Source organism: Littorina saxatilis, linkage group LG17 (assembly GCF_037325665.1).
Source record: "Littorina saxatilis isolate snail1 linkage group LG17, US_GU_Lsax_2.0, whole genome shotgun sequence".
Classification (NCBI taxonomy): domain Eukaryota; kingdom Metazoa; phylum Mollusca; class Gastropoda; order Littorinimorpha; family Littorinidae; genus Littorina; species Littorina saxatilis.
In genome coordinates, this window is record NC_090261.1 from 58,401,249 (window position 1) to 58,418,271 (window position 17,023).

The 17,023-nt window shown below is 45.1% G+C and overlaps 1 protein-coding gene across 4 annotated transcripts in view; it reads right to left on the reverse strand.

The window, feature by feature from the left end:
- The window catches only part of LOC138951826 (inositol-trisphosphate 3-kinase C-like), a 136,154-nt gene that overhangs the window by 74,730 nt on the left and 44,401 nt on the right, over window positions 1-17,023 (reverse strand). The window contains exon 1 of one of the 4 annotated variants that reach the window (XM_070323380.1): window positions 3,801-7,772. The exons of the other annotated variants lie outside the window; for them this stretch is intronic. Coding sequence (XP_070179481.1) covers window positions 3,801-4,829 — 1,029 coding nt within the window. The 5' untranslated portion in view covers window positions 4,830-7,772. Of the gene's footprint in view, window positions 1-3,800; window positions 7,773-17,023 lie in introns of those variants that run through there. 4 annotated transcript variants of the gene reach the window in all.

A 17,023-nucleotide genomic window follows, 5' to 3' on the forward strand; every position in this document is an offset into this window, starting at 1 on the left:
AGTAACTTTATTGCAATCATTTTTGTGCGACATTGTAGTCCGTTCACAGAAGTTTTGTCCCCAGTTAACAGCTTTCAGTTGAGATCGTCTGTTTCTTCACACCACGTGATCAATGTAGCCACCCCGTTTTCCAATGACAGACTGCATCCTCATTGCCATATTGTTCATTACATTGGGGAATGTTTCCCGTGGGATGTTCTGGATTTCTCTGAGAATGTTTGCCTTCAGTAAGTTGTTGTAGGTTTCTTGGTCTGGGGTACATTTAGCGTGTTAGCTTACAATCATATTAGCTTTTCCATTTCTCGATACTGATGTTTCAATGTCTTCTTGGGTACTTTTTTTTAGACACCCTATATATATACATAAGTTGGTTTCAGTCTCGGCCTCTTTAATCTGTCCGTGTGGTGGCGTGTAGACTTACAAAAACAAATGATCCACGATTGATCACATCAACTACAGGTGGCTTGATCACACAATAGAATCAAATCTACACACACACACACACACACACACACACACACACACACACACACACACACTGTGACACACACACACACACACACAATGTGACACACACACACACACTGTGACACACACACGCACGCACACACCCACCCACACACACACACACACACACACACACATACCCCACCACCACCGCCCAAACATTCGGCCCACTTTATCTACCTAATCCTGGCTATAAATACCTCATCGATTACACGCTATGCGAGCTTTAGGTGACACTGGGTCAAATTCTCGACGGTGTTTCGGTGAGTAAACTCGATACCTACACTGCAGCCTACATACGTCATCGGAAAGCACTCTACGAGTTCGCGTGTCAATGATAGCCGTGGCTAAATCAATGCTCGTTGTAGCTGTGTGTTAAGTCACACACAACAGCGGATCCCCCCCTCCCCCCCCCCCTTCTCGGTTAACGGCCACCCCACCCCCTCCCTTCTTATTAACTTTTCTTCTTTCACATTCACTGTTAACATTTGAAAATTTACCAACATTTCAAGACTACCTTTCATTTGACGGAGAGAAAGGGCTCTCTCTATACAGTCTGATGACAACATGCTAGAAAGCTGCCTCAATGGAAGCAAAAATTGCCCACTGCGCTATTTAAGACGGAAAGACTAACTGGAAAATACTGTGTCTTACAAAGTACCAAGAAAGTCGACCTAAATATATAGAAACAACCCGAAAAACGAGCACAGAAGTTGATTTCTAAATGTATACGTGTATGATTTATTTTTTTCATGTTCTAATGTATGCATACCTTTAGCAATGCTACTTTTAGTCCTAATGTGATTCCTACATTCACATAACGATTTGAAACACTCCCTGGACTGTTTCAGAAGAGATAGAGCACGCTGTCCAGTTTCTACTGACACACATTTTGGTGTAGAACAACGCCTCCTCTCTCTTTCTAGAGTTGAAGCAGGATTCGTCGCAGTTTTTCCAGTACCGAACTATTTGCCAGATATCTACACGAGCCTACTTACACCATCTATTTCTTCTTCTACCCGTCTCAGAAAATATCAGTGCACTTGAGAAAAAAAGGTCAGACACTTGATAGTATTAACAAGCTGTCGCCGTAAGATAGATCTATTTTGAACACCATTGCCAAAACCAAGGGGGAAAGCACTTGTAAAACTACGTCAACTATACACAATGACTGATGTGGTGCGTACTGCAATAAATCAAATGGACATTGTTAGATAACAGAGAGATCAAGAGGAGGGGGGGGGGGGGGGTAAGGAGGGGGTGTTCAATAGTCACGCTGAACGCTATTGCTGGCCAAAATGCTCGCATTTTCTTGCAATTGCTTCCTTAAGTCCTGTATGCATGAATTTTTGGTTTATTGCACAAACTCAGCTACACACACTTCATTATATTTTTGGCTCACGAAGTGTAGCCTATGCGATCGTAACTTTGTCTGTCTGTGCGTGCGTGCGTATGTGCGTATGTGCGTATGTGCGTGCGTGCGTGTGTATGTCTGTGGTAGAAACTTTAACATTTCGTCATTTGAAGACGTCACATTATGGCGTAAGAGGGTTAGACGTCACGCGAAGGAATGTCTCGGTCATTGTTATTTTGAGCGGGCCGAGACTATTTGGCAGTCGTGTCTGTAAGTAGGCTACATGCAGACAGACAGATCTAGATCTAGTGTCTCTCTTTCTTGCACAGTGTCACCAATGCTTACTGTGTGTGTGTGTGTATGTGTGACGGAGTGATTGAGTTTGTGTTACTGTTTGTCGATTTCTTACGTGAGCCTTGAAGGCTTCGCCTCTTGTTAAACGTGCGAACAACTTAAGCCGGAACGCAAAACAACTCTTTCATTTTAAGCTCAAAGTTAAAGCGCTCTGTTTTCAAATCAGAAGTAAAGAACACGACAGCACTTGTGTGCGCGTATGCATGCAGTGACAGTGTGTATGGTTGTGTATCTGGAAAGCGCGCTTGCACCGGAACGGTTCAGTCAACACCTGTGTCTGTACCATTCACGTCACAAGCGCACGCAGTCGTTTATCAGTGCACAGAATTCTGCATCTCGAGACGCATATATATACATTATACATACTTGGCAAATACACAAAATCTCAAGTTCACATCCCTTATCTAGCCAAACAAACGCAACGCCCAGGTATACAAATATATATGTTTTTCGGAATGAGATTTTAAACTGTATGTTTGCCAGCAACATCTGCAGGAAATAATATGCGCCAAGTAAGTCGACGGGGCTCGTAAGAGAGAAACGTGTTTTTTTGTTTTTTGTAACCCCAAAGCAAACAAAGCAGTCCTTGTTTTGCTCAAGGCTGAATTTTACACCCCATTCTTTATTGTGTGGAGGCATGCCGCGTATATGAGCGGGGAAGTGTAAAAAAAACAAGCTTTCGAAACAGAACAAGTTAAAATGAAATACTTCCGACATGTGTATGCAAGTAGCGATAGTGTAGTTGTTCCCACGCATAAAGCATAAAACAGCGTGCGATCATGAAATATGGTCGCTTTTAAATAATATTCAACGAAGGTTGTGCATGTTTCGGTCCGACAAAATGGTTTTGTAAACTATTTGCACTTTTGCATAACTTGACTAGACATAGACAAGCATTTCTTAAAATAAGGCACAAACAATTAAAAAACAGAGTATTTATCGTTTATACCACTGTGTATATATAATTACTAATACTTTTGCATAAACTTGTTAACACTGTACATGGAATTTAAAGAAGAAACCATCAATACTTTCCAACCATTATCATACACGTATGCATAACATTTTTCAGTCATCACCTTTCAGTACCAGGTTAGTCCAAAATATGCCAGGAATGAGTATGCAAGCAAACATCAATATATAATCAAGCAAAAATGACAAAATGTTCAACTGGGTAAAAAGTTCAAGGAAAAGGTCTAAAATCATATGAAGACAGCTGATGACAGAAAGATGAATGCATGCACCGTGAGTGTTAGAATGGCAGTGAACAGTCCTTTCGGACGATGGTCACACTGTACAAGAAACATTAAATGCAATCCAATCTTACAGTCGCAAATCCGAAAAGCAAGGTGCGTAGGTATCCACGCACATACGCGTGAAGCAAGACAACACACACACACACACACATACACACACACACACACATACACACACACACACACACTCACACACACACGCGCGCGCGCGCGTCCCAGTATTTAATTTATAACCAACATACTGGTCCTCACACCACCATCTACTCCTTGGTTAGTCTACGCCACAGCCACTCCACACCATACCAAACAAAAAATCAAACACAATTTACCCTTTTGAGCGGAGGATGCGTCCTGGACTTTTCAGTTCCAGCTCCAGTACCGTCAGCACCAGCCTCCCCACCGCCCCCGCCATCATGGTCCCCGTTGAGCATGCAGGCGTCACACTGGCAGGGCGGCATGCTGGACATGAACTGCTGCATGTCCGTGCGCTCCATAATGTCCAGCATCTCCTCCTCGCTGATGGGCTGCAGGGTGGAGGAGTTGCGCTTCAGCAGCACGGGCTTGGACCTGGTCACTGGCACTGGCATACCCTCCCCGCTACCCGTGCTGCCGCTGCTGCTGTGGCGAGACCAGCTCCCACCACTGCTAAACCCAACGCCACTGTCTGCACTCTCGAGTCTTGCATATTCACCACCAACGCCACTGTCGCTTCCTGTACTCCCTCTAGCACGTCTACCACCACAGCTGATGTTTCGATCAAGTCCAGCTTCCTGATGAGGTCCGCCCCCCTCACTCTGATCGAGTCCAAGTTCACGGTGAGGTCCTATTTCTCGAGCTATGCAACTCTCCACGCTGAGCCCTTTCTGAAGAACGTAGCCACTGCCACTGCCTCTAGGGATCCCAGTTAGAAAGTCGCCTTCTTCTCGAGCTAGACAGTCTTCTGCAGCGGGGCACAATGTGAACACAGGGATGTCTTCATCGTCTGGGGTGCAAGCTAGAGGCGGGTCCATGGTAGGGGTAGGGCCACCCGCCTCCCCCTGTGCGTGTTTCGCTGTCTTGTCCATTGTCACGGTGGCTGCCGCTGATTCAATGAAACTCAAACTTCCCGGTTTTTCTGTACCGTTACGAATGCTGTTTACACTCGAGTTATGGGGCGCGGTGTTGTTGAGATGGGCAACTCCTGCTAATAGTTTCGCTGGCTCGCTTGCTTTGCAGTCTACAATCTGTGTGCTGGACGATTTTAAGGGGTTTGATGCACTCTCTCCGAAAGCGTGGTCGATTTCCATGGGGGTTCTGGCGGTGTGATTCTGGCCGTTCGAAGGCGTCGAGAACAGGACTGTCTTAGAATCCAATTCCATTACCCCCTCTGGCGCTGAACGTTCTGCAGAGGAATTGTCTGATTCCAGACAGCCATCGATTGTAGATCACTTGCCTGGTGGTGTAAGCAACTAGCGCATCACTCAGGAAAACCACAGACACTTTTCATTCTTCGATCTTTTGGTATCACGCACTCCAATGACTAAAGTAGTCCAATTGCCTGTACTGGTGCAACTATAGTTCGGGCTTCGGCCGTTGACAGAAAAGTGACTAATATGAAATAGCCAATTCGACTGTGGCTTAAAATTTGAATTAAAGGTCACATGCTCTGTAACTGCGTGTCTCTGCATATATATAACGAATCTCCTTTGTACATGAAATAACTCACAGTCGGTATTCGTCTTTCACTGTTGTCCCTGTATAATTGAAATGAAATGTCAGCTTAAATGCAGTGCTTCACATAAACTTCTCCTACTGTAAAGAACACAAACCGAGCACCTCTCAGCACAACAACAACATTTCTCAGCAACAGATTATCCAAAATGCAAGGCTCGCCAACACGTCTTCATAATAGTGAATGTGTATTGAATCGTTGTTTGCACAGAAACGCCAAGCGACACTGAGAGGGAGAGAGCCGTGCTATATTCCGAGGGCTCGAGACGGAGGAAGGGAGAGAGCCTTCAGAGGAGCAGGGCCATCTCTCAGTCTCATCTCACCCCGGACACAAGACGGGTCTTAATCAATGAAGAAGGGGCCGAGAAGGAGGGTAGGAGGAGATGAGAGGGAGGAGGGGTCCTAGAAGGGGATCAGTCAATGAAGGTGCAGGGAGAAGGGAGTGGGAGGGAGTGGGGAGAGTAGACTGAGTCCCCCCCTTGATTTAATGCGTGCCTCTCAACAGCGACACAAGAGTTACACATAGAGGGAGAGGCAGAGGCCTGGTAGAGTAGGTAAAGAGGCCGCTGTATGCAGTATTTGACCACGCAACACTAGTATTTACACCATGGTTTAATGTCAACACACTTCCATCGCCCCGGAGCTTTGTAGGTCCCAAACGCAGGCGGCAGGGATATATATCAGAAGTAAGCTCAACCACTTGCACTGGGGCCGAGACTTGAATGAAATATTATCCTGTAAAGTTGAGACGTCCACTTATACGCACGTTTCGCCGTTATTGAACAGTTTCAACACATGTCGTACTCGCGTCCAGGCGTTCATCTGTTAAAGTTCACAACGATAGCAAACCCAGCTGGCCCAACTCGACTCAGTGGCCGCCGGATCAATCAATCATAGAGTGGTTTAACTTGTCAATATCCGCTTGCAGGAATTACTTAACAGTTACTATAATCACACCGACCCGTAGGCTTCAGTCACATTTCGCCAAGTGCAGATGTAAGCTCAAACGCTCAACACAAGTAGCAGCAATTAGCATTAAAGCTGGCCACACCGCGCGACGTTAGTAATTACTCCCACTGAAGTAATTGCCGTTGACTGAGGACAGTGCTACCCTACAGGTGAAAGAGGAAAACAGGGCTTGAGGTGCACGAAGCGAAAGTGGGTGCCACCCAAACGGGTGAGAAAAAACCGCGGGGTCTGATTCGTTGAAATCACAACAAATCTCAATGTCAACCAATCCAACACCACGGCTGGCTCCCATCCGGTTGGTAACTTTGTCGTGCACCTCGGCCAAGGTAGCTAGAAGTCAGCACGCCTTGCCACAGACTAAACCAGTTTACTATGACCTACCATAGAAAAGCTGAGTCAAAGCCGTCTACCGCCACTGACTGCCGGATCACATCCGGCTGAAACTGACTGACATTCGGCTGTCACCAGACTCGATAAACAACTGCACATTTCCGTTCAATACAGAACTGCTCAACCGTAGTGAAACCCAAACAGAGAATTTCCGTACAGTACAGAACTGTAGGTTTAGCTGTGGCGAAACCCAACAGAACACAAACCAGAATTTGGAAAGCAGGCTCCCCGAAGTTGTGCTGTTCCGTGACATTTCCCGGCAAAACACTCTTCCGACAAAACTAGTTTTCCTACTAGTACAAACAGAAGCCAAATTGCAAAGACAGGTTCAAGTTACAATCTGTTGCACGAGTATAGGTAAACTTAATACACAATACCTTATTCGCGAGGGCCGGTTTGACATATATATAGATTCACACAAAAATGCAATCCCTTAAAAACGAACATACTTCACAAGTTACATCCTGACGCAAAACAGGCAGGCAACACTTCCTTCAGGCAGACAACACTTCCTAACAGACTGAACAAACACTGCAGCAACTTCACATCAAAACAAATCCTCGTCTGAACTTTAACACACCCTTTCAGTCTCTTCGTAGAAACAATGCTACACCATAGATCTCCATCAACACAATGACCGGCTACAAGACTAGTTTTGTCTGCACTCTATCTATTGTCTATAGTTTCCCTACATCACTGTATTTTTCACCACGCTGGAAACTGGAACACGTCCTTTCATCAAAACAAATCCTCCTCTGAACTTTAACACCCCCTTTCTCTTCCTAGAAACAATGCTAAACCATAGATCTCCATCTGCAAAGAAACCGGCTACTTTCTCTACACTCTATTTTCTTTACACTATTTTCTTCAGACTCCAGTTTCCCTACACCACTGTATTTTTCGGCACGCTGGAAACTGGAACACGTCCTCTCCTCAGCAACGATGTGGGCTACACTGCACTGAAGGCGAGTCCCCGATATCAAGTGCCCGTTTCTGGCAATCAGATGGTGAGGGGCAAAAGAGGGCACTGACGGGAAAGAGGAGTCTATTTTTTCCCCAGTGCCAATGCCAGCATTGCACTGATACAACCAAGCACTTACGCCGTTCTGTAGTAATTACTCAGCCGCCTCCTTCACGAGTTGGAATTTTTTTTGGCCATGTTAGCTGCGACGAAAACTTTATGGTGATACTCAGCGACCACGGCCTTTCTGACAACTTATTATTTCTTTCTCCCCCCCCCCCCCTCCCCCCCCCCCTTCTCTCTCTCTCTCTCTCTCTCTCTCTCTCTCTCTCTCTCTCTCTCTCTCTCTCTCTCTCTCTCTCTCTCTCTCTCTCTCTCTCTCTCTCTCTCTCTCTCTCTCTCTCTCTCTCTCTCTCTCTCTCTCTCTCTCTCTCTCTCTCTCTCTCTCTCTCTCTCTCTCTCTCTCTCTCTCTCTCTCTCTCTCTCTCTCTCTCTCTCTCTCTCTCTCTCTCTCTCTCTCTCTCTCTCTCTCTCTCTCTCTCTCTCTCTCTCTCTCTCTCTCTCTCTCTCTCTCTCTCTCTCTCTCTCTCTCTCTCTCTCTCTCTCTCTCTCTCTCTCTCTCTCTCTCTCCTCTCTCTCTCTCTCTCTCCTCTCTCTCTCTCTCTCTGTCTCTCTTACTCTCTCCATTCGTATTGCTCTGCTAGCTGCGACAACTTTATGTGTGACTGAGAGTCGGTGTCGGTGTCGACTTGAGACGAGCATTTTTCACATGGCCTTTCTGTTTTACCACACCAATGCATTCGTTCCACTCAGCTTTACACTACACTACACATTTAAAAATTAAAAAAACACAGAAGAAAAACTTGTTCGACATCTCCAACCGTTACTGCACTGAACGAACAGGCGGCAGACTGCTGTTTGCTCAGCCTGTTATCTCACTTTGCATTTTGTTATTCTGACTCTGAAATAATGACTATTCTCTTTACCCCATAAGCCGTTACACAGGTAAAAAGCAACTTTCCGGTTTTGAAACTGATACACATAGTACAGGAAATATCCTTCTTTCAAATCAATGCATAACCATGCTCAGTGCGGAAATGTAAGAATTTCAAAATGAGGAAATACCCGTCAGGTTTAGATGGCATTCATTCGTCTGTCTGTCTCTGTCTCTCAGTCTGTCTCTCTCTGGTCAGTCTGTCTGTCTGTCACAGTCTTTCTGTGTGTCTATGTGTCTGTCTGTCTGCCTCAGGCTCTGCCCTCTCTCTCTCTCTCTCTCTGCCCTCTCTCTCTCTCTCTCTCTCTCTCTCTCTCTCTCTCTCTCTCTCTCTCTCTCTCTCTCTCTCTCTCTCTCTCTCTCTCTCTCTCTCTCTCTCTCTCTCTCTCTCTGTGATTCGGTTGTATCAGTGTCTGAATTGACGCGGGTACTAATCATACAACTCTCTGATGCAGTGGTATTGCCATTCAGTATCATGCAGTGCTAAATATATCAGTTCAGTCGTCATAACTGAAGCCTGAGGGAAACGTGGGACTGGGAAACCCAACGGGAAAATGCATGCAACTGGACGTAATATCAAACACTGCCTGTTGGAGTGCCGTTTTGTGGGTTTTCCACCGTGGACAATTGCAGTAAAATATTACTTTTTCCTCGGCAAACGTGCTTGTTCCCGTCGCAGCCAGTAAGCTACCTTATTCGTTGTTTCATGCATAAGCTTCGTTTCATTGACATAATTGTCGTTATTGTTGTTGATATGAGATTCGGACGTTTCTGACATTCGAAGTCCCGAGACTCGACAGGTTTCCATGTGGAGAAAATGAATATTGCGTTAATGAAAAATATTACAATGCTGTGATATGCATGTCTGCGTGTGCGTATACATGTGCGAGTCCAACATTCAGCTTGTAAGTAAACACGAACTCTAGAACCGCAGTGAAATGTCCGAACAATCTGCTTGTCGTCATGCGCTTCAAAAGCCTAAAAATGAAACTTTTTTTCTTGGACCTCTGTTGCACGCAGGCTGTCTTCAACACTTTTAAAATGAGACTTTTCTGTCAGACAAAAACTCGCCAAACGCAGAAAAAAGACCCCTTGCATCGTACCTTCCAGCGACAAAGGCCAAAGACCACTGACAAAAGACCCCTTGCATCGTACCTTCCAGCGACAAAGGCCAAAGACCACTGACAAAAGACCCCTTGCATCGTACCTTCCAGCGACAAAGGCCAAAGACCACTGACAAAAGACCGTACGCTGATCAAGCACCATGTAAACAACATGAACATGCGCCTGTGCAGGAGACTGAGATGACTGTGTCTAATAGGGGACCCGATTTCAAAGGCGGCCATCTATTCCTGGCCTCTCCCGGCCTCGTTGTCGTCATTACGCTAGACATTGTAGGCCACAGGTCAGCAAAGTAAGGTCTTTTTTTCTCTCCCTCTGTTCCCAAGTCTCTTGTTCTTCTAAACTCTTTTTCTAGCTACTGCGTTCCCTACCACAATGAAGAGATGGGGAGAATCTCTTTTTTTCTGTCTGTCTGTCCGTGTGCCTGGATGTCTGCCCGTTTGTTTGTCTGTCTGTCTGTCTGTCTCTCAATCTCTCTCTCTCTCTGTCTGTGTGTCTCTCTCTCTCTCTCTGTCTGTCTGTCTCTCTCTGTCTCTCTCTCTCTCTCTCTCTCTCTCTCTCTCTCTCTCTCTCTCTCTCTCGGCTTCTCTCTCTCTCGGCTTCTCTGTCTGTCTCACTCTGTCTGTCTGTATGTCTGTCTGTCTCTGTCTGTCTGTCTGTCTGTCTGTCTCTCTCTCTCTCTCTCTCTCTCTCTCTCTCTCTCTCTCTCTCTCTCTCTCTCTCTCTCTCTCTCTCTCTCTCTTTCTCACCCCAACCCCATCTCCCACCCCCGCAGCTCCATGGCCGGTTCTGTTGGACCCCAATGGAGTGAGGATAAGCGTTAAAAAAAAAGGAACTTTGTCTATAGACACAGACAACGTCTTCTTGACCGGGCAACGGGCTAAAAACAGAACTGGGAACATCGTGCGAAACCTTGGATTCCTTTTAACGGCGGCACGATTTGAGGTTGCACGGCAAGACGAATACGGAAAAACAACAACAGAAGCGACAAAAAAAGAAAATGAAGACACTTGTTCCGCGTTGCCCTCCCACACCCCCACCCCACGCAAAAACAGAAGCTCATGTTGACATGGAAGGATTGAAGGTCCCTGAAGTCCAAGCTTTTTATAGAAAGATTTGTTCCGAGGAACATGGCTTCGGCGCAGTGGGCGGTTTGGCTGGACCCTGAGAAAGCGTGGGCGTAAACCTCCTCAAATAAGAAGGGGATTTTGTCCGTTACAGAAAGTTGCACCTCAGAATAGAAACCCCCCTTTTCGTCCAAACTTCAGTGGCGGACACGTGCATCTTGATGGAAGGCTTTGTCAAGAATAGGCCACAACAGACTCAGGGGTCAAGGCTTTCTTAAGTTCTGACCAGGTCTTTGTCCTGTAACCCGTCCCCGTCCCACCGACTCACTCCAACGCTTTTGTTTTCCCCGCAAAGCTAACATTGTTAAAAGAAATTGGCCCCAACCAGCATACGCCATAACTATATTTGTATCAAAACATTAGAATCTTGGTTTTGAGTTCTGACTTCAAAATGAAGCATTCTCAACTGGTGTTTATTTTTGGTTGCATTTACACAGAAATTCAAATTCAAGTGAAACTGTCAGAAACATCTGATAAATCACGTTTAAAATATTTAACCAGAATGAAAGATTATGAACATGAAATAATACTACCAAAGACAGTACTACCATAAATTCGAGTCAAACCACAGCCAGACATGGAGAAACATCTGTTCAATGAACTATGACGGACCCGGAAAATTGCATCTAATGGAAGTTAGCTTTGAACAATCATGAACTCTAACAAGAAAGATTATAACATTAAAATTATGAAAATACATGGGTTCAAAAGGTACAACCAAAATGTCAGATCAAGCCTAATCCAGCAACAGGGTAAAATGTGTTCAACGACCTTTGACAGTCCCGGGAAATTGCCATCCAACGGAAGTGGACTCTGCCCAATTATGCCCTGGTGGACGCCGAATGCCTGCGCACACTGAACAGTATGAACAATGTTTCAGACAGAGTACTGCAGGATACTCTAAACCTTACAGTCTCTTTTGTAGCCAAAACAAACACGCACAGGCGGCACAGTACCTCACTCTGAACACAAAGAATACAGACAAACAACATAAATGTTGCGTAAATGAATGCACAAATATAAAATAAAAGTCTGCTGTATATATGTTTCGAGAGATCGATCCTCACAATTTGTCTCCACTTGTTTTCTCCTGCAGCGCAACTAAACAGACACTTTCAGAACTAATACCAACCTCCATAACAAAAACCATGAACCTGAAACTACGCACAACCATTATAGAATGAAACTGTAACTAAACCACACCATTCACACACAAAACACAACGGGTCTACTATATATTTCACTACTTGTCCAGGCTCCGAATTTGTCTCTACTCTTTGCCTGCAACGCAGCTAAAAGTATACTTCAGAACCGATTCCACAACCCACAATCAAAATTGTATAGGCCTGATACACAAAACTTTTCAAATCAAAATGAAACAGCAAAGTCACATAAAACTGTTCAATTCAAACTGAAACTGCAAAGACACACACGAATAATTCACACCAGCACATCTGCAGCGAGCACACAGACAAGAGTCAGTCATGAGTGTCCTTCAGTCCCACGCCAACAACGCTGCAGCCCAAACTGACAAGACAACTACCGGACCGTTGCATACTGATTGCTGGGAGACAGTTTGTCTTTTTCTTCCTGAAAGCTGGATGGATGGGTCATCTGTCTCCCGAGCGGCTATTTCGGCCCTGGCTGCGTCACCGCACGGCATTTCTGCTGTCCCCTGCTCTGTAATACACCTGTCGAGGGTTGACAGGCTATTTATACTGGTGAACCCTGTAACTCCGCTTGCCCGATCTTAACATCCGTGGCTTTTCTTTTTCCTGGGCAACTCCTTTTGGCCTCGGGTGCTATCGAAAGTGACAAAGATTTGTAAACCTGTGGCCCCTAGAAATGTCAAATCTGTGACAGAGACAGCAGTAACAGCATAATGCTACACTCATTCTGGCAGAACATGACAGCTTCAGTGTCAATGATCGATCCTGATGTCGCTGTTAGTTCTCATACGTTTTTGGGATTGTGCGGGCATCAATTTATAATAGAGAATATAATGCACTTAACAGTATAGTTGACAAATAACAGAAGTTTAATCATTCAGTAAGATTGTATCACATATGTTTTCCTCGGAGTTACTGTAGACATCAATCAGTGTCCAATTTATGCATAGGTTTGCAAATGCACGCCTCTCTCTCTCTCTCTCTCTCTCTCTCTCTCTCTCTCTCTCTCTCTCTCTCTCTCTCTCTCTCTCTCCCTCTCCCTCTCCCTCTCCCTCTCTCTCTCTCTCTCTCTCTCTCTCTCTCTCTCTCTCTCTCTCTCTCTCTCTCTCTCTCTCTCTCTCTCTCTCTCTCTCTCTCTCTCTCTCTCTCTCTCTCTCTCTCTCTCTCTCTCTCTCTCTCTCTCTCTCTCTCTCTCTCTCTCTCTCTCTCTCTCTCTCTCTCTCTCTCTCTCTCTCTCTCTCTCTCTCTCTCTCTCTCTCTCTCTCTCTCTCTCTCTCTCTCTCTCTCTCTCTCTCTCTCTCTCTCTCTCTCTCTCTCTCTCTCTCTCTCTCTCTCTCTCTCTCTCTCTCTCTCTCTCTCTCTCTCTCTCTCTCTCTCTCTCTCTCTCTCTCTCTCTGCAAGTAGGACTGCTATACTATTTTATTCATAGTTAGGACTGCTATACTATTTTATTCATAGTTTGGATCATGACTAAAGCAGCTCATCCAGCTTCGACCCTCCCAATCTCTCTCTCTCTCTCTCCCCCCCCCCCCCCAGTCTCTGTCTCTGTCTCTCTGTCTCTGTCTTTCTCTGTCTGTCTCTGTCTGTCTGTCTGTCTGTCTGTCTGTCTGTCTGTCTGTCTCTCTCTCTCTCTCTCTCTCTCTCTCTCTCTCTCTCTCTCTCTCTCTCTCTCTCTCTCTCTCTCTCTCTCTCTCTCTCTCTCTCTCTCTCTCTCTCTCTCTGCAAGTAGGATCGGACTGCTATACTATTTTATTCATAGTTTAGATCATGACTAAAGCAGCTCATCCAGCTTCGAACCTCCCAATCTCTCTTCCCCCCCCCTCCCCTCCCCCTACCAAACCTTCGGTTTCGATGATCTAGCCTTCAGGTCTCTTCATAAGTTCCAGCACTCTTATCAGTCTGGCGCCAGCTTGACTTCGTTATAGCTTCCAGCCTTACAAAGTAACTATAGTCCTACCCTGAAAAATGAGCAATGTCACTGCGGAGGAGGGCCCGAGAGCGTAAACAAAACACCTGGGGTTCACAAATAACTACCGTTGTGACTGATTACCATCGTGTATCTTGGATCGATGATCCTTAAAAAGGGTGTGTCCAACTAAGTTTACTAGACTTCTTTCTAAAAAAAAAAGCTCTTCTTGAAGTGCCGAGATTCGATGATTGTTCTTGACTCTCCAAACCAAGAACGAAGAAGGCTAAGATTCCAAGGCAAACCGATTATCTGGATGTGGGAAACGCTGACTGACTTATCAGTTCGGACCGCGTTTTAAGCTTTAAACTAATTACGTATTCAACTCTCAAATTGTACACGAGAAGAGAGCAGTATGTCAAGTATTGAGATGAAGGCGAACCACTTGTCTTTTCAATGTCAAGGTGCGGGTAGTTTTAGACACAACGGGTCATGTACTTGTCGGGGAAAAGTATGGAAGGCATGCAGGTTGTGGTGATGGGTAGGCGTGGAGAGAGAACTCTTTTTCTCCCTGAAGATTTATTTTAAATTTGATTTTAAATTTGATTTACTCTGGAGCCTGAGATGTCTAAGGACTTCTTTCATAATTTTACGAAAATCCCTCTTTCTGCACATGACTTTATTTCGGTTGGTTTCGGATCTGCAACATCTTCGAACGTCGCCCATGAAGCCTCTTCGTAAAAAGGAATCGAGCTTAAGCCTGTCCTCAACTGGGCGAAGTGGACTTCGCGAAGCTGGCCGCACGAAGCTTTAGCACTGAGTTTTCGGTAAAAAGACTTCGCGAAGTCGACCTCGGGCTCAATTAAGGGCCGCCTTTAGGCTACATGAGTACGTCATATTTCTGCGATAAGACTACATCGTTCCTCTGCTCCGATCGATCAACGGCAATAATTACTGCTTCCTAGCTGAGTAAATATACGCGCACTCTGGCCTGATTGTCCCCCAAAATAGTACATTTACCACCACAGCACTGCAACCTAAAAAGTTCAGATTATGAAGACGTGATCACTAAACAGTCTAATGATAAGATAACGTCCTCATTATTTTCTCAATCTCTGCATGAAAAATGACTAAGTATATAAGTGGTTGCCGAGATGGCGGAGCGTGTAACATGCCCCTAATGGCTTTGCCGTGAGGGCGTAAAACTTACATTTTCTCTCTCTGGCGGAGCGTTTAATTGCAGACAATGCTAAATCCTGCCCAATTATCCCTCAGAATAATTTTTTGTTTGTTTGTTTGTTTGTTTGCTTTACGCCCAGCCGACCACGAAGAGCCATATCAGGGCGGTGCTGCTTTGACATTTAACGTGCGCCACACACAAGACAGAAGTCGCAGCACAGACTTCATGTCTCACCCAGTCACATTATTCTGACACCGGACCAACCAGTCCTAGCACTAACCCCATAATGCCAGACGCCAGGCGGAGCAGCCACTAGATTGCCAATTTTAAAGTCTTAGGTATGACCCGGCCGGGGTTCGAACCCACGACCTCCCGATCACGGGGCGGACGCCTCACCACTAGGCCAACCGTGCCGGTCCTCAGAATAATATCCCCACAGAAATGCAACTAAAATAAGTTCAGTTTATGTCGATATATAACCAAACAATCTAACGGTATAATAACATCCTCATTGTCTCGATCTCTGCATGACGAATTACTGGCGACCTACATGTACTGGTGTTTAATCGCAGACGTTGATGCACGTGCGAGTGCTTTGTCAGCCGTCATGCTGACAGCAGGGTCAGAAGAAGTGTGTTCGAAAAGTTTTTTTCAGAACACTGGCCAAGCTGAATAAAGAATAACACGCTCCTACAAAATTCAGAACTCAATGCAAACATTAATATGATCGCTCTGGCTTATGACCGAGGAACACTGTCACCTTTCTAGTTCTTCTGTACACGACACGAGGCAGCATTCTTAGCTCACCTTAAGACAAAAACTTTTCTCTTTTTTTTAGCTCCACGGTCATCATGGGAAAATTTGTTCCCAAATTCTGAAACAAGTATTCGTCAAATACCTCTAATCATCCCAGCTAAACCACCAAACAACTTCCCTACTACAAAATTAATGTCATGAAAATAGTAGTGCCAATCCTCTTAACCAGCATACTGGCAGACTAAGCTGTACCTATTCTAACAAGCCAGTACAAACGACAATGATTAATCTTCTTCAAGAGAGCATCCTGTGACTGAACTAAACCCAAATTAAACCAATCAAACATCCCCCCCCCCCAAAAAAAAATGTAAAACTGATGTGTTTATATGTTAGAAAAATGTATTAACATAATGGTCGTGTTTATTACAGTATAGGGAGATATACATAAGTAGCCTATGAAGGCTACAGGCATGTTTGTTTTGTTAAGAAAAGTCTCCTCATATCCGCTCGTTTCAAGCAAAAAATCACACACACACACACACACACACACACACACACACACACACACACACACACACACACACACACACACACACACACACACACACACACACACACAGAGAAAAAAGGCCATTATTGTGAACATCAACAGTACAGGAGCCCCACAGGGGGACCGTCATAAAAACCAAACACAACGAAAATGAAACGTGTTAATCAACACTGCTCAAAAGTCATTTTACTTTACTGAACACACCACTGCACACAGTTGTGCAGGTATCTGTGCAATCAGTTTGCTATCCTTTTAGAAAAAGAGCCTCAAACAGAGTAACAGATTTGGGTTACATGGTTTCCACACCGTCCCAAATATCTATATGCACGCATAACCCCAGGCTTCTCCTCGATTCTGAACCGCCACTACCATTACCATAAGCTGGATTGATGTTCTTCCTCTCAAGGGGAAAAGTAAACACGCAGCTCTCCTCAGAGATACAGAAATTATCAATAAAACCCTCATTTGTCCTTCTTATCAACTGGGTACAAGGAGCCTACACTGTACCTACAGTTACTCACAGCCTCGCATAAAATCGGACAATCATATCACTGACCAAATGCTTGATTCCACTGGTGCTTATGTAACGCACTTTGCAAGGGGAATCGCTGGTTTATCGCCTCTGGGGCTCGTAATATATCTCTGGACTGTTTACTGTGCGTCGGCATCAAAACCTGAGGGGATATGAACACTAAAGATGCCTTCGGGTCTCTCGAAA